The sequence below is a fragment of the Anguilla rostrata genome, chromosome 19 (assembly GCF_018555375.3).
Source record: "Anguilla rostrata isolate EN2019 chromosome 19, ASM1855537v3, whole genome shotgun sequence".
NCBI lineage: Eukaryota > Metazoa > Chordata > Actinopteri > Anguilliformes > Anguillidae > Anguilla > Anguilla rostrata.
This window is the reverse complement of record NC_057951.1, coordinates 10,308,216-10,329,538: the sequence shown is the minus strand read 5'-3', so window position 1 is coordinate 10,329,538 and position 21,323 is coordinate 10,308,216. Positions and strand designations below refer to the sequence as shown.

Below are 21,323 nucleotides of genomic sequence, written 5' to 3'. Positions count from 1 at the left end.
AAAAAATGCAGCCGGCTAACGCTTTCAATGTTCAATAGCTCCCAGACAATAGGGCCTAGGACCATCAAACCACTGCTAGAGTGTTCACAGACAGCGGCCCCGAGAAGCAGAGCCTATGCTTCGGGCGCTACGATCCCGTGCGATTTTACACGAATATTTCCAAACCTGACTTTAAGCCGCCGATCGGAAAAAATGCAGCCGGCTAACGCTTTCAAAGTTCAATAGCTCCCAGACAATAGGGCCTAGGACCATCAAACCACTGCTAGAGTGTTCACAGACAGCGGCCCCGATAAGCAGAGCCTATGCTTCGGGCGCTACGATCCCGTGCGATTTTACACGAATATTTCAAACAGTGACTTTAAGCCGCCGATCGGAAAAAAATGCAGCCGGCTAACGCTTTCAAAGTTCAATAGCTCCCAGACAATAGGGCCTAGGACCATCAAACCACTGCTAGAGTGTTCACAGACAGCGGCCCCGAGAAGCAGAGCCTATGTTTCGGGCGCTACGACCCCGTGCGATTTTACACGAATATTTCCAAACCTGACTTTAAGCCGCCGATCGGAAAAAAATGCAGCCGGCTAACGCTTTCAAAGTTCAATAGCTCCCAGACAATAGTGCCTAGGACCATCAAACCACTGCTAGAGTGTTCACAGACAGCGGCCCCGAGAAGCAGAGCCTATGTTTCGGGCGCTACCACCCCGCGCGATTTTACACGAATATTTCCAACCCTGACTTTAAGCCGCCGACCGGAAAAAAATGCAGCCGGCTAATGCTTTCAATGTTCAATAGCTCCCAGACAATAGGGCCTAGGACCATCAAACCACTGCTAGAGTGTTCACAGACAGCGGCCCCGAGAAGCAGAGCCTATGCTTCGGGCGCTACCACCCCGCGCGATTTTACACTAATATTTCCAACCCTGACTTTAAGCCGCCGACCGGAAAAAAATGCAGCCGGCTAACGCTTTCAATGTTCAATAGCTCCCAGACAATAGGGCCTAGGACCATCAAACCACTGCTAGAGTGTTCACAGACAGCGGCCCCGAGAAGCAGAGCCTATGTTTCGGGCGCTACCACCCCGCGCGATTTTACACGAATATTTCCAACCCTGACTTTAAGCCGCCGACCGGAAAAAAATGCACCCGGCTAACGCTTTCAAAGTTCAATAGCTCCCAGACAATAGGGCCTAGGACCATCAAACCACTGCTAGAGTGTTCACAGACAGCGGCCCCGAGAAGCAGAGCCTATGTTTCGGGCGCTACCACCCCGCGCGATTTTACACAAATATTTCCAACCCTGACTTTAAGCCGCCGACCGGAAATCTACTGGCATCTGCCACCAGACCCCTGCAGCTCATTCAGAATGCTGCGGCTCGTCTGGTCTTCAACCTACCCAGACACTCCCACGTAACTCCCCTGCTCACTACCCTCCACTGGCTGCCTGTTATAGCTCGCATCAAATTCAAAACATTGGTTCTAGCATACCAGGCAGTCAAGGGATCAGCCCCAGCATACCTTCAAAAGATATTCAAACCCTACATGCCAGCCAGATCCCTCCGTTCTGCTACCTCAGGACGCCTAGCACCTCCCCCTCTTCGCACCTGCACTTCCAGAACACGTCTCCTCTCTGTTCTGGCCCCACGATGGTGGAATGACCTCCCTGTGGAGGTCAGAACAGCTGAGACTGTGACCCATTTCAAACGACGACTGAAGACCCACCTCTTCAGGCTGCACCTCTCCCCATCCCTTCCCCCCCTGTAAATGACTAAACTTAGGGTTGTAACTAGGCAGCTGTTTAATAGGTGACTTAGTTGATGCGCCAGTCTTAACGACTACTTGTATCTTTATTTATTTTTATTTTTCCATAGATTGCGTTGTTGCCGTTCTCGTTGTTAGTGTTAATCAGTTTAACCACCAGGGTCCAGGTTGAACTATGCGGTTGTTCCCTGTACTTGGACCGGTACTTCTCTCTAGGGGTTTCGTCATTCTTGTTCCTGGTTATGGTTATACACTTTGTTGTACGTCGCTCTGGATAAGAGCGTCTGCCAAATGCCTGTAATGTAATGTAATGTAATGGAAAAAAATGCAGCCGGCTAACGCTTTCAAAGTTCAATAGCTCCCAGACAATAGGGCCTAGGACCATCAAACCACTGCTAGAGTGTTCACTGACAGCGGCCCCGAAATGCAAACCGCTGTCTGTCACGTTCTCACCCCGCGGATTTAACACGCCGCTCGCTATGTGCGCGCTCGAGTTTTAAAAAAACGCAGTCTTGCGTTCTTTAATGTTTTAGTTTTTGATGATTCCCCCCCGATTCCCCCCCCCCCCCGCTCCTCGACCACTCTCGACCGCAGTTCCGTCAGCAGCCTCTCGCGGGCTGCTTGTGACCTCTCAGGGCTGAATGGTTCATTTGTTCAGCAGATCGCCTCGTTCAGAGAGACCTACATAACTGCCCCTTTTCACATGATAAACCAGAGTCTCGAATCTATTTGTAGCTCCATCTTCGTTTGATACAGCACCGTTTACAATCCGTTGTTCACACTTCACAGCAGACAGAGCTTTCCACGTGCTGTGTGTCTATACTCCATATCTGGAAGCAAATGCCTTTCTCTAAGGTTTCTGCTCAGTGTCCCACTTGCGTTTAAAACCTTCTGGGCCAGTTTCCCAGACATAGGTTAAGCCTAGTCCTGGACTAAAAGAAAAACTCTGTGAAGATCTCAATTTAATCTTCTTTTTAGTCTCAGACCAGGTTTAATCCATGTCTGGGAAACGGGCTCTCCATGTTCAGAAGTCTAGTTCCCTAAAAAAATTACCTTTAAGTTTCATCATTTAATGAGTACAAGAGAGGCCTTTGATTTGCATACACAGCAGATTAAACTTTTTTTTTTTACAACAGTAGGAAACAAAGCAAAGCATCTTGAGGAACCAGCACAGAGAGGGAAGTCTACACCCACTTAATGTCTGCAGCCAATCAGGGTCCGTGTCTTTTCCACCAAGTCTCTCTGCAACCAATCACAGCCCGCAAATCTCTCTCGTAGTGCAGTGCTATTCCCACAGAGCCAAACCTGAAAATGTGTTAAGCCAATGTGTTTGAGTGCTGCGTGTTTCCTTAGGGGGCAGATTAATTTTACTCCTCCATCCCCCTCCCCTCTTCTCTCTCCCCGCTCTCTGTTTTTTGCAGGTAGCTCAGATCCCCCCCCGAGCGCTGATCCTGTGCTTTTTCAACCAGGCCACGCACCCCAACATGCGGACGTACTACTTCTGCACGGACATGGCCAGAGACATGGAGGTGTGGATGAAGGCGATGACCGACGCGGCCCTGGTGCACATTGAGCCAATGAAGAGGTAGAAACAAGCGTGACGTCAGAGGCAGTAGCCAATCGTGTTTCATCATTTGCTTTAGCGCTGGCGACGGACCTTCCTGCAGTCTTACCTGCAAAACCGCTTGCAGTGCTTTGTGTTGCTTTGTGGGAATTTCTTAAAATATATTGCTGATGCGATACGCTTTCACTGCTTCTGAGTGTTACTGTGATTTGCGCATTGTCTTGTAGTTCTTTAGCGCGTATGGCTTGCAAAGCTGGATATGTGTTAGAACTACTCAAGCTGTGGACCCAGGGATGTGGACATGTACCTTCCTGTTTAGAACTTGTGTGTAGCGGCCCTGCACAGGCTCTCTCTCCCTCCCTCTCTGCAGACAGAAATTGGAGCAGTGCGTCCCGCAGGAGATGAACAGCACGCTGTGCCGATTGGCCCCGCCCCAGCCGGAGGTACACATTAAGGACGGGCCCCCGGAGGCGGGGGACCAGTGTGCCCAGGACGGGAGGCCGGCGGACGGCGAGAGGGACGGAGAGAGGTGCCATTTCCAGACGGACGGGGCGGAGAGGGAGAAGCCGCGGGCCAAGGCCCGGGGCTCCAGGCTGCAGCCCAGCCAGGCGGCCGCCATCGTCGCCGCCGTGATGGCATGCTCCCATCAGGAGAACGGCGCGCCCCCCCCGCAGCCCGCCCAGGACAGGCCCCCCCAAATGAACGGGGGGGACTGCAGCCTGGGGGAGGCGGGCACTGCCCCACCCCTTAGGGCTTCCATTTGTGCCATGCCCCAGATAGACTCCTCACATTTGCAGGGGGCTCCCCACACAGACCCCGCTCAGTCACAGCCCCCTCCTCAGCAAGAATCTGCCCAATCCCAGCCCCCTCTGCAGCAAGACCCCGCCCACTCTCAGCCACCTCCTCAGGCAGAATCTGCCCAGTTCCAGTCCCCTCCTCAGACAGAATCTGCCCAATCCCAGCCCCCATTTCAAAGAGAATCTGACCAATCCCAGCCCCCTTTGCAAAGAGAATCTGCTGAGTCCCAGCTGCCTCCCCAGGAAGATTCTGTCCAATCTCCGCCTCCTCCCAATAGAGATCCCGCCCATTCACAGGCTCCTCCCCAAATAGACATCCATTCACAGGCCTCTTCCCAGGTAGACTCCTCCCATTCACAGGTGTCTCAGCAGAGAGACCCCATCTATTACCAGACCCTTCCCATGAGAGACTCCACCCATCCACAGGCTCCTCCCCAGATAGACCCCACACATTCACAGACCTCTCTCCAGAGAGACCCATGCTATTATCAGACCCTTCCCAAGAGAGACTCCACCCATTCACAAGCCCCTCCCCAGATGGACCCCACCCATTCACAGACCTCTTTCCAGAGAGACCCCAGCTATTCCCAGACCCTTCCCAAGAGAGACCACACCCATTCACAGACTTCTCTCCAGAGAGACCCCAGCTATTCCCAGACCCTTCCCAAGAGAGACCACACCCATTCACAAGCCCCTCCCCAGACAGACCACAACTATTCACAAGCCCCTCCCCAAGAATCTGAAAAGTCCTTACAGAGGACCAGCTCCATGCAGCAGCTGGAGCAGTGGGTGAGGATCCAGAGAGGGCGGATCCAAGAAGATGATACTGAGAGGTGAGGATAAGGGGGTGAGGGGGCTTGCAGGGAGTTATGGGAGTTGTAGTTTATATCATAGTGAGCCTTCCCCAAGGAACAGTTCCCATTGGCTCTTCTGTTTTCAGCGTTGCATCGTACCTGACTCTGCCCAGGAAAATGCCCAGCCAGCGATCGCAGGGGGTGCCACGCTACCCCGAGGGGTACCGCACGCTCCCCCGAAACAGCGTGATGCGGCCGGACAGCATCTGCAGCCTGGCCCCCTCCCTGTACGACCGGACCCTGGGGCCCCCCGCCTCGTCCGCGGAGAAGCGGCGGTCCATGCGGGACGACACCATGTGGCAGCTCTACGAGTGGCGCCAGAGGCAGACCTGCACCAAGCACGCCCCCTCCAGGAGCTCCTACAGCACCCTCCCCAACCCCCGCACCCTGATCCGGCCCTCCGACCGCATCACCCCCTCCATCCCCCTCTCCCCCTCCCACGGCTCCCTGGCGCACTGCCAGGGCTACCAGCCGTACGGCTCATACGCCACCGACGGCCCCCCCGCGCTCGGCTCGCGGGTCCACCCGGGGGTCATGACCATGGACCGGCGGCACAGGACGCACGTGACCCAGGTATGGACCCCAAAACCTCTCTGGGGAATGTGGACCCCCACCCCACCCGCCCCCACCCCCGCTCAGATTTCCACATAAGGGAGACAGGCCTTGGTATGCCGGTCAAAGTGCATTGTCACGTCTTATGCAATATTTGTGAAACCGTGTCAGTGAGCGCGTGCAGCCGTCCTCATGTCAGTGTGAGATTTCTCTGGGAACTGTAGTTTTCACCCACCCCATTTGAAATATGTCTTGGTATATCTTAACAGCCCTGTGTGTGTGCGTGTGTGTGTGCGTGTGCGTGTGCGTGTGTGTGTGTGTGTGTGTTTACGCCCTGTAGCCCTACATATGTCCCAGCCAGCACCTCCTGCCTCCCAGGTTTGGCTCTGGCTCTGGCTCTGGCTCTGGCGCACAAGCACCCCTACAGGATGCTGTGGTTACTGCAGCCACTTAGGTTACATTGAGTTGCGGGGCCTAATTTATCTCTTTCAGCATGTCTTCAGTGGCCTTAACGCGTCATTAGTCCAAATCCCGAAGGTGCGGAAGCCCCTGCTGGGCTGATATCCCTCCGCCAGATCACAGCGGGAGTTGATGAGGCATTCTTTTCCCTTTCTGTTCCCTCGATTCACCCCGGTTACGCCCGGCTGAAAACTTTTCTCGGAGCTCGGAGCGCTTATTGGCCTTTCAGAGAGAACTTCAGAAACGGGGGAATGCGCATCCGCAAGAGGCAGACGGATAAAAATGAAATGAATACGAAAAAATAAAGCGTGCGTGGGCATGTGACTGGAGAGAGGTCACCGCTGTTTCGTCGACTGCCGGCGCATAGAGAGACAGAACTAGCGAGAGAATTTCAATTCTACGCCAACATATTTTTTTGAAAAGATAATTGCGGAATCAAATGCCGATTGGTTTTCCGTGCATTTCGGCTGAGGGTAAGTGCTCTTTAGGCAGCATTCTGGAGTGCAGATGTGCCATGAAAGGTTTAGCTTGAAAGAAGCTCTCAGATGCCTCCATGCTTCTATAGCCCCTAACCAGCCACCCACCGGTCTCCCATCAGCGCGCCTGTCTGCTCTTCTGTGGGGGCTCATTGATAAGTTTGGACGCAATCCACGCCAGATGGGGGCTTGCGAGCTCAGCCTTTTCACGAACAGGAAGTGGCACGCCGAGGCGCGGCGAGGCGAGGCTATGGAACAGGAGGGTCCCCGCTCGAGGACGCACCCTCCGGCGGAGGCGGGGTGGGGGGGGGTGCCAGGATTTTTTTTTTGGAAGCGCTCCTGGAACTGAAGGGGGCTCGCGGCTGCTTTTGGGCACGGGGGAGGCTGTGTGTAATTAGCAGGGGCTCCTCCAGTGTGAACGGCACGCTGATTAAGGCCAGGGGAGATGAGCTCATTAGCATGAGAACCGCAGGCAGCGCTCTCCACTCAGGCCCCCCATACGGCTGACCCTGCAGAGGGGCGTGGCTCTTTACTTGTGATGTCACAATGGGAAATGTTCTGCTTTCGCCCAGGAAGAGCGTGTGCTGTTTGGGAGGTGACGGTGTTGTTGTTGTTGTTTTACTCTTCTTGCTGGGAGCATGTGTTCTGAAGTACTTAAAACTGCAATAACTGTTTCTGTGAACTGTGTGGTTGGTTTGATTGGCACTATGGGGTGGCTTTTGATGCCAGAATGTTTTTGTTTTTATTCTTCAAGCTGGCACTCTGCATGATTTTGGGTGTTGGAATGCAGCATTTGGCTGGTGATGGATTTAAACTCTTTAAATGTAGTGGCTGTGTGCTCGTGGTGGTGAAGGTGGCCGTGCTCTCTGTCCCTGTGCTCTGCAGTATGTGTACCCCCCTGACCGGAGGAACCTGCCCTCCGGGATCAAGCTTCAGCCCGTCACCACTCAGAGCCTGCAGGGAAAGACATGTCACATCAAGCACACACCACACCACACGAACCACACACACCAACACACACACACACACACACACACAACACACACACACACACGCACACACACGCACACACACACACACACACACACACACACACACACACACACACACACACACACACACGCACACACACAGACACAGAAAAAGTGGAATGATGGGAACATACATCTCCCCAGAAGTCCTTGTTCATTTGGATGAGATTCAGATGACGTGCTGAACTGTGTGCAGTCAGCCAGCCTCACGCAGTGAACAGGCAGGATGTGGACGGTCCTTATGCAGGCCCGATAAGAACTTCTGTCCTCAGCCAGTGGCAGAATGAGCAGCAGTGCGATGGCACTTCTGTGTAATCTGTCATTATCACTGAGCAGATGCGCAAACTCAGCAGCGAAACAAACTTTTGGACCCAAACTCGGCAGTGATACAAAATGGCTTCCCTTTGTGGGGCGTCATGCACGTGTGAAGAAGGCTGGCCTGGGCTCTGCATCTTCTGCTGTGTCTGAGGAAACTGGTCTATGATCCATTGGCTTGGCCAGTCCTGTTAAATCAGTGTAATGCTCCATTATACCGCCTCCCAGGCACAGAGCAGCCCAGTGTCCTTCCGTCCTGTCTAGACCGGTTCAGCCCAGCTGGTTTGAGTTGACAGAACCTGGCTCGGTTTGGTGTGGGCCGGCCAAGCCCAGTGGATAACCCTGTGACCCCCCCCCCCCCCAGCCCGAGGAGCTGACCCTGCTGCTGATCAAACTGAGGCGGCAGCAGGCCGAGCTGAGCAGCGCCCGCCAGCACACTATAGCGCAGCTCCTGCAGCTCAGTCTCCATGGCAACAACCCAAAGGTCAGAGGTCATCCTGTGTGTGCAGTGTGCCATGTGCCATCTCCATATTCACTGGTCACTCATTACACAGAGCCTGTTACCCTGCGACCCGCTCACTTCCTTAGAGACAGTTGCCCCGTGTTCTGCTCACTTCCTTAGAAACTGTTGCCCCGTTTCGCAGTCACTCCTTAGAGACTGTTGCCCCGTGTCCCGGTCATTCCATAGAGACGGTTGCTGTGTCCCGGTCACTCCTTAGAGACGGTTGCCGTGTCCCGGTCACTCCTTAGAGATGGTTGCCGTGTCCCGGTCACTCTGTAGAAACGGTAGCCCCATGTACCGGTTGCTCTTTAGACAGAGATGGTTATCCGGCTTCTTCCAAACTTGGCCCGGAACGGAAAGAGGACGTCTCGAAAGCAGATAAATGAGAGCAGAGCCCTTCCAGCTGACCCGAGGTCACTGTGCCCCGGAGATGAGACAGTACACTGAGACCCTGGCTCATCCTGCTCCTTACTGATCCCACGGCTCTTATCTCAGCGCTGGGCTCTTAGCCCTGATGTCCTCCCCGCATCCTCCAAATTGCTCCTCGACGTCTGGCTAGCTAACCGTCCGCCAGATAATTCTTTATTTCCTCCCCCTGTTGTTGTTTCCCGGCGACTGCAGATCACCGTTCTGATGAAAGTGCAGATAAATACATAAAAATAAGAGTTTTTCCCCTACAGTGTAGACAGTGTGAGTGTAGGAGAGTTTATGGTGACGTCGTCTGGGTGACCGCTGATCAGTGTTTGCGGTGTGTAACCAGCGGGTGTTTTTACTGGACAGCGCAGTCGGTCACGTTCATTCTGTGATCTGAAGATTTAACCGGATGTGGTGTTTTCTCCTTCACTGTCGCTGCGGCTGCTAGCATTATGAAATATGGCCGTCGGCGGCGTCGTGGCGCAGATTAATTTCGGGGCTGTCGTATCGCTGATGCCCTCGCTGCGTCTCCCCCCCAGCTGGGAGGAGCGTGTCGCTCGGCGGTAATATCGGCGGTTACGCGGCTCAGCCGATGCGCTGCGTCGTCGCGTGTTACGACGCACACGTGTATGTCACCTGCTTCCGCCCGTGTTGTGTTTTCCTTGTGCCGTGAACCACGCGAAGCCGAGCCCGTAGCGTCCACAGCTCCGTACCGCAGACAGCACCTTGATCTCGAGGCGGCGGCTCGCGTTTTTGCGTTCAATCCGCTCGTCGACCTCCTACTCTATCTGGACTGATTCATCCTTTTTTTCACTCACCCAATGCATGATTTCTCCCTTTGGCTGCCCGTGGTTACGGAATGAATGGGTTTTTATTTTTGGCAAGTTTGGAAAGGCTGATCTCCAGTCGAAACATCCTGTGTCCCTCTTCTGACCTTGCCGTTTCAATTTTTACTGCCTCCCTTTCTTCCTTCCTTCCTTCCTTCCTTCCTTCCTTCCTTCTTTCTTTCTTTTTTCTTCTCTCTTCCCTTTGTCTGTGCTGCTGCTGCTGCTGCTGCTGCTAGAACGAGGTCCTCTCTCGTCACCTAAAGAGGAACGTGCAGTACCTGGACCGGCAGGTGGGAGCTTGTGCTGTGTGTTTATGGGTGCAGTGAGTGGGTCTGTCTCCTAGCGGAGGTCGTGTGTGTGTGTGTGTGTGAGCTTTTTATAAAACTTCCCCCCGTGTGTGTGTGTGCGTGTGCCTGTCTCGCACCTCCTCGCTGTTACCCTCGCAGACGCTGCAAAATTAACAGGGTGTGAGCTAGCACATCACGCGGTGGCGTGCAGGTGGAGGTGACAGATCGGCTGAGCCCGAGTGTGAGAATGCACTCGTTTTGAACAGCGCTCTTATCCCCTTCTTCAGTCTATCTTTCGCGCGAGGCTACGCTTTCAAAATGGCGGTTGGCTAGGAGAGTGTGCGTGAAAGCATATTTATCGTAAAGGGAGAAAAGTGACCTGCCGGAAGGTAAATATTTCCGTAAAAAAACCAGATTGGTGACTCTCCTGGAGTATCTGCTGGGACCTTTTCACAAAGACGGGTCGCCTGCCAAGAGCTGACGAGAGACAGAGCTGACAGATGAGAAATGAGAGAGGGAGAGAAATACAGAGAGAAAGAGAGAGAGAGAGGGACAGGGAGAGAGAGAGAGGAGGGAGAGGAGGGAGGGAGAGAGAGAGGAGAGAGAGAGAGAGAGAGAGAGAGAGAGAGAGAGAGGGAGAGAGAGAGGGAGAGAGGGAGAGAGGGAGGGAGAGAGAGAGGGAGAGAGGGAGAGGGAGAGAGACCTGAAAGCGGGCCAGAACAGGCCGGACCAGACTGCAGGAACCTCTCTGGCAGCACAGTCCTCTGGCTTAAACACCTCCCTCCACTCTACCTGCAGTCAGACCACATCCATACTGATCCCCCCCCCCCCCCCAGGCCTGTGGCTCTGAGGCTTAAGTGTTCTAACCCAGCGTACTGTCACATATAACACCCCCTCTCTCTCCTGTCCGTGTGACAGGACCTATAGGCAATCTATTCTGTACAAGCTACAAGTGCGTTTAATTTCAAAGCTTATCACCGTAGAGTAAATGTAGTCATTATATACAAAGCTCTACAGCGCGCCCATTTTAGGAGCATTTGCTCCTGGAAATTTATGTGTGCTAACTGGGAGAATAATTTAGGAGCGCATCTACTAATTTGTATGCATTAGTTTTGCTCCTAAATTTTTTCGACTTAGGAGCACATGTTCTCCTTGGAGAAATGTTAAAGTAGAGCCCTGATATATGGTCCCTGTCTTCCCTCAGTGCGCTTTTCTGTAGAGTTTTTTTCCCACTGTTTATTTGTTGTGTGTCTGCGACTTCTCCTTGAGACTCTGAGACTTTTACTACAAACATGCACATACACATTACAAAAGCAGTTTCGCAGATAAAAGGTCTATGCGTGTGGCCTTTCCGACATGATTTCTATTTATGTTCCTGGACAAAACTCAAGCTTTGTTATGAATTAAGCTCTTCAGAGGTTTCATGTGTGAGAGTCTGAATGCGCAAACTTGCTGAGCTAATTAAATTTCATATTTAGTCAAATGGCATTAGAGCTGTTCAGCTGGCTGCCATGTGTTTAAGCATCACTGCCTTTTCACTCAACACGGCTTTATGATGCACATTTTCCCTGCATTTTTTAATCGTTTTAATAACTTACGATAATTTCAGTAAACAAGACTTTGTTGTGAATGCTCTTTTTTTTGGCAATAAAATCGACCCTGTGTGTCCTACCACGTAGCTTTTTTATTTTTATTTTTTGTTTTCGATCAGGCTGATTGCTCACATGTGGTGTTTTGCCCTATTGGGTGAGATCAGAACGGTGTTGCCATGGTGTCCCTCTGGTAACTGCTGTGTGGGAATGTCAGTAAAAGGCTCTCTTGCGGACACAAAAAGACACAAAAGGATGTTCTTGTCGGAGCTGCCGTTAATATTTTCGCTGGTATTGCGCGCGCGGATTTTACACAGGATGTTATTGTCCTGCTCGTCTTACTGCTATTGATTATGTGTCACAACTGTGCTTTTGTGAGAGAAATACTCGGGATTTGAATATCAAAGGGTGGGAGAGGGAGAGAGAATGATTGACAGCAGAAAGGGCCTGTGTTGTATACTGTTAATTGATTGCGTGTGTGTATGTGTGTGTCTGTGTGGGTGGGTGGTTGTTTGTGTTTGCTCGTGTTGTGTGTGTGCATTTGATTAGTTTTTCTACTGTACACCGATTTTGCATGTGTGTGTTTGCCTACATGTTGTGTGTATGTCTTTGTGTGTGTTGTGTTTGTATGTTGTGTGTCATTTTGTGTGTTTGCATTTTGTGTTTGTGTGTTGTGTGTGTGTGTGTGTGTGTGTTTGTTATATTTGTGTGTGTGTGTGTTTGTGTTTGTGTGTGTGTGTGTGTGTGTGTGTGTGTGTGTTTATATTTGTGTGTGTGTGTGTGTGTGTGTGTGTTTATATTTGTGTGTGTGTGTGTGTGTGTGTTTGTGTGTGTGTGTGTGTGTGTGTGTGTGTGTGTTTATATTTGTGTGTGTGTGTGTAAGTTTGGCACATCCGCACCCGTGCATTTGCCCTCTCCTTTCTCCAATCTGAAATAGATGAGAGAGAATGACCCTCTTATCTTCATGAGTCACACAATGATTGAGAACTCAGCTCCAAGGCCTCAGCTCTACCAGCAAGTAAGGTCCTGGCCAATCAACGGCATCTCTGCTTCCTGTTTGTCATCAAGCAAAAAGACCACTCCCTCCCCCTCCCTTTTTTTAAAACCAGCAACTCTTTGAGTTCCCTCCAGTATCCTCACAACATTTTTATTCAGTCTTGTGTTTATTGTATCCTCATCCATATTTGACTTTTATTTTTATTTTTTTTCCTTGCTGGGATTAGATTGATGTTGGCATGGCTCGTGGTGTACGCTACGCTCTGCTAAGCTAGCTTTCCATCTCTCGCTGTGGGTGAGAGCTGGATTCTGCCGTATCTTCGGTCCTGTCCTCTCAGAGATTGTTCGAGAGTTTGGTTGACAGATGTTGGACCGCCATTTTTGCTTCTTCTTTGCCACTTTCTCCACCGTTGCGTGTGAAAGTGTCCACGGCTGCTGCCACTCTCCTCCACCGCCCCCCTCCCCCCCTCCCACCCTCCCCACCGAATGACATCATCACAACACCAGCTGCATCGCCATCTCTCCTCTGCAGAGGGGTGTGTTGGCAGAGTCGGCCATCTTTCTCCCTGTCTGTAGTGCACCAGGCTTCCGCATGCTGCAAAATTGTGCACGCTCAGCAGATTCTGTGCTGCTGGAACTTCACATCATTTTCAAGGCATGTGTGTGTTTGAACCTCGATTCGAAAGCAGTTTTAAATGATTTGGTCTTTGCTCAATGAGGCTTCGTTTTGATACTGCAGACTGTCTGTGATGTCATTTATTTTGGAAGACAAAGTGTGTGTGTCTTTATAGTTCTTTACGGAATTAAGTGACCGTTAAATTATGGTGTTTATGAGGCTCAAGAGAGTCTAATGCCCAGCACTGAGAAATAATTCAGAGTGGGCAACTAATGCATAAGCTTTAACTCTGATGCCAGCAGTATAACAAGGTCTTGTGATAAAGCTCAGTGGTGTTACCCGGTAAATAAATATACAGGACCCAGAATGTTGCTAGTTTGAATCCCGCTGCCACCCTGCCCCTTGTTTCTGAATAGCATCTGGCTGTGCAAACGGGCAGCGTGTAAAACAGCTTTGCCGTGGACGAGCGCATATGCCATGCAGATGTCAGTGCGATGCAGCTGTAGCACAGAGCGCTCAAAATGGCTGTGGGCTGGTGAAGCGCTAAGCTATTCCCCTTGTGTTGTTTTCAAGTTTGAACCGCCTCCAGAATTTCTTCGCTTGCGTCAGATGCACCCCGATGTGAACAGCCAGCTTAGGTTCCTGTACCCAAAGTACCCACAGTCCTTTTCTGATGAAACATTTGACTTTGTTTTTCCGTGACTGAGATATGCCCCAGAAGCAGGTCCAGTGCTGTGCTAGATCTGAGCGTGTAGACCTCCTGTGCTGTGTCAGTAAGTGTGTTTTTGGTGTGGGGGGGGGGAATGGAAGGGGGAAGTTTTGCTGCTCTGATCATTGTACTTTTTTTGTAGACTGTCCCAGAGGACTACAGGGACAACTCCTACATCTACAGGCAAGGCAGTCTGGATCTTGACGTGAGTACTAACCCCCCCCCCCCCCACCAAATTTGTTTTTTTCTGCAAAAATCTGTGCTAGTCAAAACTAAAGTTCCTCATTCTCCTCTCCTCTATCTCCTTGTCCAAATTCAATCTGCAAGAGATTCACTCCCACCCACCCCCCACCCAGAATCAATATACACTGCATGCGCACGGGCATTCGCTGTTTATACATCTCACCAGGAGGCCCAGAGCGCGGATTATCAGTGGCTGTTTTTCACGGAGAATAAATACACCCCCCCCCCCTATCTGGCAGCGCATCAATGCCAGGCATTCATGCGGCTACGCTCAGCTCTGGATACGGACGGCGAGGTGATTCAGAGGCCCCGTATCGACCTTGACGGACTCGCTGGCTGCTCTGTCAGCTTGTTGATAAACAATTTCAGCGAAAACACGGTGGAACAGAATAGATAAATCCCCGCTGGAGAGTCTGGAAATTAAGTCTGGATCCTCTAATTGCTTGCGATCAAATTGCTTATAAATTGAGCCGCGATGGTCCTGTAGAGAACGGTTAGCAGTAACGCTTATCTGAAGTTTTAAGCTCCTCGAAAGAGAGAGAGAGAAAAAATAGATTTTTGGAAAGTCACCTCGTCTTTCCCCTCCAGAAAGCGTAGTTGCTTTCAGCCTCCACTCAGATCCACACATTAAGAACTAATTGTGTCTGACTGCTTGAGAGAACAGCTGTCCTCTGAAGGTTATGAGACAGGAAAAAAAAGAAAATGTATATTTTTTTTATGCCTCCGCGACGGCACAGCCGTGGCCAGAGGCATTATGTTTTCGTCCCATTCTCGTGAACGTTATATCTCAGGAACGCCTTGAGGGAATTTCTTCAAGTTCGGCACAAGTTGAACTGATTAGATTTTGGTGGTCAAAGGTCAAGGTCACTGTGACCTCACTAAACAAATTTTTGTCTTGGCAGAGGCATACAACAGCTAGGCGGTATTTCTAGTTTTTAATTTACGTGTATGTAGTATATAAGTATACGAGGTTGCTAGTATGCTACCTTTAGACCCTAGAGTGCACAGCGTGCTGGAGTGGAGTTAGTGCAGTTTGGGGAAGTTCAGTAGCAGTTCTCATTGAGGAGAGCAGGAAGCCTTTGGGCTTCTGGCGTGTCATTGAGAGGAGCTAATATGGCAGAACCCACAAGCGCTGCGTTGGACTGTAATAAAAACGGGCCTCCTTTCCAGTAAAAACAATACAGACTTTTAAACCAGCAGCTGCTGAAGATGGCGGAAATGAAACCTGACGTGTGGAGAAGGGAATGCGCGAGGAGGATATTGTTTCACGTCTGAGGTTCAGAGGAATGAGCGAGCGCTCGGCGAATACTTTCCATTCTGTCCTCACCCCCAGCGGCCTCTAACTGTGCCCTGGGGTCCGGGGCCTGTCTTTCAGGCAACTGTATGCATTTCACCCTACATAAATAACCCCTCTATACCCATACGAGGATACGATCATTGAATTACCGACATGCATTGCTTTCTGTGTGAAATTAACCTCTTGTGGAAAACGTCACTCCAGAGATGTATGTTACGGATTCGCCCCTTTGAACTTAAACCTGTGACATCATTTAAAGTTTGAATCTAAGCATAAGAACATAATTTGAAGTCAGAAGCTGAGGATTGTGATATCATTTGAAGTGTGAGTCTGAGTACTGTGACATCATTCTAAGTGTGAATCTGAGTACTGTGACATCATTCTAAGTGTGAATCTGAGTACTGTGACATCATTCTAAGTATTAATCTGAGTACTGTGACATCATTCTAAGTGTGAATCTGAGTACTGTGACATCATTCTAAATGTGAATCTGAGTACTGTGACATCATTCTGAGTGTGAGACTCTGCTCTTGTTTGCAGGTGAAGCTGAGCAGGCTGTGTGAGCAGGACAAAGTGGTGCGCACCCAGGAGCACAAGCTGCAGCAGCTCTACAGAGAGAAGGTGTCCGATCCTGTCGCCGTCTCCGCACCTTACAGCAGGGGGTCTGACATTTCCGGCTGTGTCTGGGTCTTGTGCCTCCTAAAAAAAAAAAAAAGATTTAAAGAGCAAGAGCCATTTTTTCCTAGCTCAAGCATTTTTGCTGAAGGAGCTGCAGAGCCATTGGTCACCGTGTCCGGTACAAATGAGTGTGTGGAGCAGGCCTCATTAGAGCATGCCCACTCAGCCCTGTGTGGGCTTTATGACAACCTTCCGGCCCATTCTACAGCCAGCTCTGTCAGACCCCAGCAGGGAAGTTCACTGCAGCCATTACAATGTGGAGTGGTTTTACCTTGGAGTGGTTGTGACAGATGTGGTGGTGTTGAGGTGAGTGTGTTTGTGTAGGGGAGAGTGTGATGGTGTTGGTGTGAGTGTGACGGTGTTCTGGTGAGTGTGATGGTGTTGGGGTGAGTGTGAGAGTGTTTGGGTTAGTGTGACAGGGTTGCGGTGAGTGTGATGGTGTTGGGGGGAGTGTGATGGTGTTCAGGTGAGTGTGACGGTGTTGAGTTGTGACGGTGTTGGGTCCTCCGCAGCACACCCTGGAGACGGCGCTGCTGGCGGCCAGTCAGGAGATAGAGATGAGCGCGGGAGACCAGGCGGCCCTGCAGAGTGTGGTGCAGCAGAGAGACCTGCTACAGAGCGGCCTACTGAGCACGTGCAGAGAGCTGGCCCGTGTCAACACTGTGAGTCTCACACACACACACACACACATGCATGCAGACACACACTCTTACACACACACACACACACACACACACACTCTTACACACATGGCACAGCTGTCTCTTGCTCCCCACAGGCCCTGGAGAGGTCATGGAGGGACTTTTCCCAGCTGGAGACCGACGTAACGCTGATCCGGAACAATCTCCTGGAGCAGCTGGAGGCTCTGGGTACCCCTCAGGTATATGCATCCAATTACCGACACCGTGAGCCAAGGTCCACACACCTATCAGAGACACTGTCCTCTGGTATACACCATCACAGATCCTGTTACCTACACTGTGGGTCAGGTACACACGCACATCAGCGACACTGATATTCTATATTCTAGAATATTCTACATTCTACATTCTCCTGCTACTGGTCAGCTAAAAATATTAATTCATGTGTGACAGTTGTTTAGCATGTCTAACAACGGAAACGAAATATATATATAAGGCTGTCTACAAAGCAAATAAGCAGTTGTGTATGCGCGTGTGTGCGTGCGTGCGTGCGTGCGTGCGTGTGTGTGTGTGCGTGTGTGTATTTGCAGACGGAGCCTCCCAGTCAGCAGCATGTGCAGATACAGAAGGAGCTGTGGAGGATACAGGATGTGACTGAGGCCTTGAGTAAGAACAGGACTCAGAGAAGCACTGAGGCCCCAAGTGAGTCACTGAGTCACGTATACACACAAGCACACATGCACACACACACATGCACACACACACACATGCACACACACACATGCACACACACGCGCATGCACATACACACGTGCACACACACGCAGGCACACACACACATGCACACACGCAGAGAAACACGCAGGGATGCACACACATACACACACGTACATATACACTTGCACGCACACGTTCACACTCATACACACACAGACATGCGCAAACAGTTCTCCATGACTGTTATCTGTTTACTGTGAACAGCTGCTTTTATCTATGTGTGAATAATGGTTACAGTGTCACGCTAAGTAAAATAATATGCTGTATTGATTTTGATGCCTTTCCGCATCGCCCTTATGCTGAATAATGTGCTCATTATTCACCTGTGAAAGGGTTTATTACTGCCGTACCTTACACACACACACACACACACACACACACACACACACACACACACACACACACTGTGCGGGAGGGTTTGAGTCTTCCCGCAGTTTTATATTCCTCATATTTCTCCCCTTGTTGTTGCCAGGTGTTGTAAACTCCAATGCAGCCCCCAGTCAGCCGACGAGTGAGGTAAGAGGGGTGTACACACACACAAACTGACACACACATGCACACACACACACACATGCACACACACGCACACACACTAAAACACACGTGCGCGTGCACAGAAAGACACACTATTTTCCCAATATCTCCTCAGACTGAAGCGGGGCCTCTCTACTTTTAGCCGGCTGTCTCTGTGTTACAGTGCAGAAACACCTCGGAATGCGACTCACCTCAAACCAGGATTCGTTTTTGCACCTGTCAGTCTTCTGAGGCAGTTACAAAAGGGGCGGGGCCTGACCCACACAGCTGTGCTCAGCAGACGAGCATCACAGAGTAGTGGAAAAAGCAATCTTGAACAGCACGTGTTGCGCTCAGCTCTGGTTCTTAGCAGCCTCCTTCAGAACTCTGCTGCCCCCTGTTGTGTAGAGGATTGAACTGCATGCGTAACGGTGGCTAAGCCTACTGTAGCCTGATTGACATTTATATTCCATTGTTCTGGCCTTGGTCAGCTCCAGGTAGTTGTATGTTCAGTCGCCATTTTGGACATGTTTCGCGCCTCAACTGAGCTGCTGAAGTGGGGCCCCGCCCCCCTGTCACTGTCCCGTGATTGAGTGACAGCACAGTGCCGCTGCGCAGGCTGTCAGCTCGCCCCTCTCTGTGATCTGTAGGAAGATGACTCGGTGCCCCCCCGGCCCCCCCTCCCCCAGTATTATGACATCATAGGCGTCCCTCCCGCCGGCAGCGCCCACCGGCCCGCGGGCCAGGCGTCCACCCCTCGGCCGGACGACAGGAAGCACGGGCAGAGGAACGGCACTCACAGCGTAAGACGCTGACCTCCGACCTCTGACCCCTGCTACGAGGGTTGCATATTCATCCATCGTTGTGATGACATGGGTCATTGAGTCCCTTTTTATGATTCTCTGTGGTTTTGGTTTTTTTTGTGGGGGTTTTCAAATTTATTCAACCTGCACCCCCCCTTCACCCACCCACTCCTCTCAAAATCTCTGTGAGGGTTGAGTTGGGATTTCCAACATGTCATCTTTGACTTATCTCTCTTTTGTTGATCGGTTCAAGTCAAAATACCGTCCCATCCCATCTCCTGTGTGTATTTTACCATTGAGCCGCATTCATTATCTCTGGTTGTCATTCAATGTCACATCACTCTATTGAGAGGACTGAAGTGTTAAGATGTGCTTGCGTTGCTGTTTTGTCATTTTTGAGCTAGACCATTCGGGATTAAAAAAAAATACATAAATCAAACCATCTTTGAATACATTCCTAGGTCTGTGTTGTGAAGAGATGTGGTTGTGGTTTTGTTGTTGGTTGACTGCGTTTGTAGGGGTGTGTGTGCGTGCGTTTGTAGAATGTGTGTGACACCTGCAGGTATGTGTGAGGTATATACAGTCTATAGTGTGCGTGCATGTCTGTGTAGACATGTGTTTGTGTGTGCGTGTGTGTGTGTGTGTGCGTGGACATGTAGTGTGTGTGTGTGTGTGTGTGTGCGTGGACATGTAGTGTGTGTGTGTGTGTGTGTATGTATGTGTGTGTGTGTGTGTGACGGTGCTGAGCTCTGCTTTGTCTCCAGGGTCCAGACTACAGGCTGTGTAAGAGTGAGCCTGAGCTCACCACCGTGACGGAGGTGGAGGAGAGCAACACCGAGGACAAGGCGGAGGCGGCGGTGGACAAAGAGCCGTCCGGCACCAAAGGTCGGCTGGGGGTCATGGGCCCTCCTCCCCGAGCTCACCTGGGAGAGCGGTTATCCTGTAGAAACAAAACTTTTTAAGGCATCCTTTCTCACTGTTATCTATGGTTTGATGTTCAGTGCAGCTCAATGGCCTGATCGTTACATCATACACAAACCTCCAAAAATCACGAGAATACTCCCATTACCATACTGCAGACTCTCATTTAACCAAGTTGCGGAAGAAATAACAGAAGCTGACTGATATAAATTAATGGTAGATTCTTCCCTTCAGATTTTTCACCAGAAACTTACTCATGAGAACCCTCTCTTGTATAAACTGTTGTTTAATTTGGGTGTCATCTCCGGAAAGGAGCAGGTCCTCCTGATTTTAAAATGTATTTACGGAGTTTAAAAAGTGAACCATTTCTGAGCAGGCCTGCAGTCGCCTGGTTTTCCCGCTCATTTCCCCGATCGCTGATTGGCTGATTCCCGTCGGTCTGTGCTCAGGGCTTCCCTACCCCGTGGGGGTGGTGTCACCGAGGACGAAGTCCCCCTTGACGGAGTCGTCGAACATCACCTCCTACGTCACCCTGAGGAAGAGCAAGAAGCCGGACCCCAGGACGGTAAGATTTCTCCTCGCGGGCCGTGGCTGTGTCGAGAGAGCGGCTGGAATCTCAGAGCCGTCGGTTGATTAAGCGGTTCTGCGGCGTTTTCGGGAGGAGCTTTGATCAGGGCGAAGCGTCGCGTTTGTCTGACGTCTGTTGACGGCCCCCGTCGTCTCAGAGGTCTGACGAGCTTCGGGTCTTTGAAATCCGGAGTTTAACGACGGGACGGATTCGCTTAACGGACTCCCGTGCAGACGGACCAGCCCAGCCGTGGTTCTGATGTGGAGTTTGAGAGCTGACTTCCAGGGGTGCCCACACGCTGGGCGCGATTAATCATGCATGGCTGGGCCCTAGTTTGTATTCAGGTGTGCTCATCGTCTCCTGCGCGTGGTGCTCGGTAATTACATCAATAAAAGATTCACACCCACGCCACGGTCTTCAGCGCAGACGCGAGTCCACCGATTCGTTGGAGAAGAAAATGACAGGGTTTTTAACGATGAGCGCCAGTATCTTTACTGGAAAATGCTAAGTGCTGGTTTTTTTTTCTGTGGAAATAATTACATGAATTTCGTGGAAAGAAAATGTTAACGACATTGTGTTGATCTTGGAGGCGCTGTTCATAAGGTAAATGCAATGTCAAATGTTGTGTAAGTCGCTCTGGATAAGAGCGTCTGCTAAATGCCTTTAATGTAATCTAATGTAATGTAAATAATTGGCTGAAATAATTGCTGCAATCCCCCTGTTGCCTCGACTGCGCCCCCTGCAGGACCGCCCCCACAGCGCGGCGGAGCAGGCCGGCCAGGCGGAGACGGGGAGGCCCAGGATGAGCGTGGAGGAGCAGCTGGAGAGGATCAGGAGGCACCAGGAGGGCACGCTGAGAGGCAGGAAGAAGCCTCCCGCTGTCGTGGGGGTGGGGTCAGAGAACTTCCGCACCCTGCAGGTACGCCACCAGGGGGCGCTGAGGCAAATAAGGAAAGGGCGTCTTCCCCTGGGCTGGGCTTCCTAAGAGGGATAAAAAAAGATACTGATGTATTAAATGTGAAGCGTGCCGGACTAGAGAGTGTGTGTGTGTGTGTGTGTGTGTGTGTGTGCGTGCGTGTGTGCGTGCGTGTGTATGCATAAAGGGTGAAGATAGGGCTACTTCTCTGAAAGATCACTTATG

General features: G+C 51.1%; 1 protein-coding gene across 11 annotated transcripts in view; it reads left to right on the top strand.

Annotated features, from left to right (window-relative positions):
- LOC135246121 (pleckstrin homology domain-containing family A member 5-like) overlaps positions 1-21,323 on the top strand; it is a 68,161-nt gene that overhangs the window by 41,100 nt on the left and 5,738 nt on the right. For 7 of the 11 annotated variants that reach the window (XM_064319655.1, XM_064319654.1, XM_064319653.1 and 4 more), the window contains 12 exons: positions 3,223-3,338; positions 3,688-4,947; positions 5,055-5,541; positions 13,884-13,946; positions 15,822-15,902; positions 16,472-16,621; positions 16,738-16,839; positions 17,191-17,302; positions 17,850-17,893; positions 19,458-19,578; positions 20,064-20,179; positions 20,928-21,101. In XM_064319655.1, the coding sequence (XP_064175725.1) occupies positions 3,223-3,338; positions 3,688-4,947; positions 5,055-5,541; positions 13,884-13,946; positions 15,822-15,902; positions 16,472-16,621; positions 16,738-16,839; positions 17,191-17,302; positions 17,850-17,893; positions 19,458-19,578; positions 20,064-20,179; positions 20,928-21,101 (2,826 nt within the window). Of the gene's footprint in view, positions 1-3,174; positions 3,339-3,687; positions 4,948-5,054; positions 5,542-13,883; positions 13,947-15,821; positions 15,903-16,471; positions 16,622-16,737; positions 16,840-17,190; positions 17,303-17,849; positions 17,894-19,457; positions 19,579-20,063; positions 20,180-20,927; positions 21,102-21,323 lie in introns of those variants that run through there. The other 4 variants (XM_064319657.1, XM_064319660.1, XM_064319662.1 and 1 more) reach the window with 4 other exon arrangements.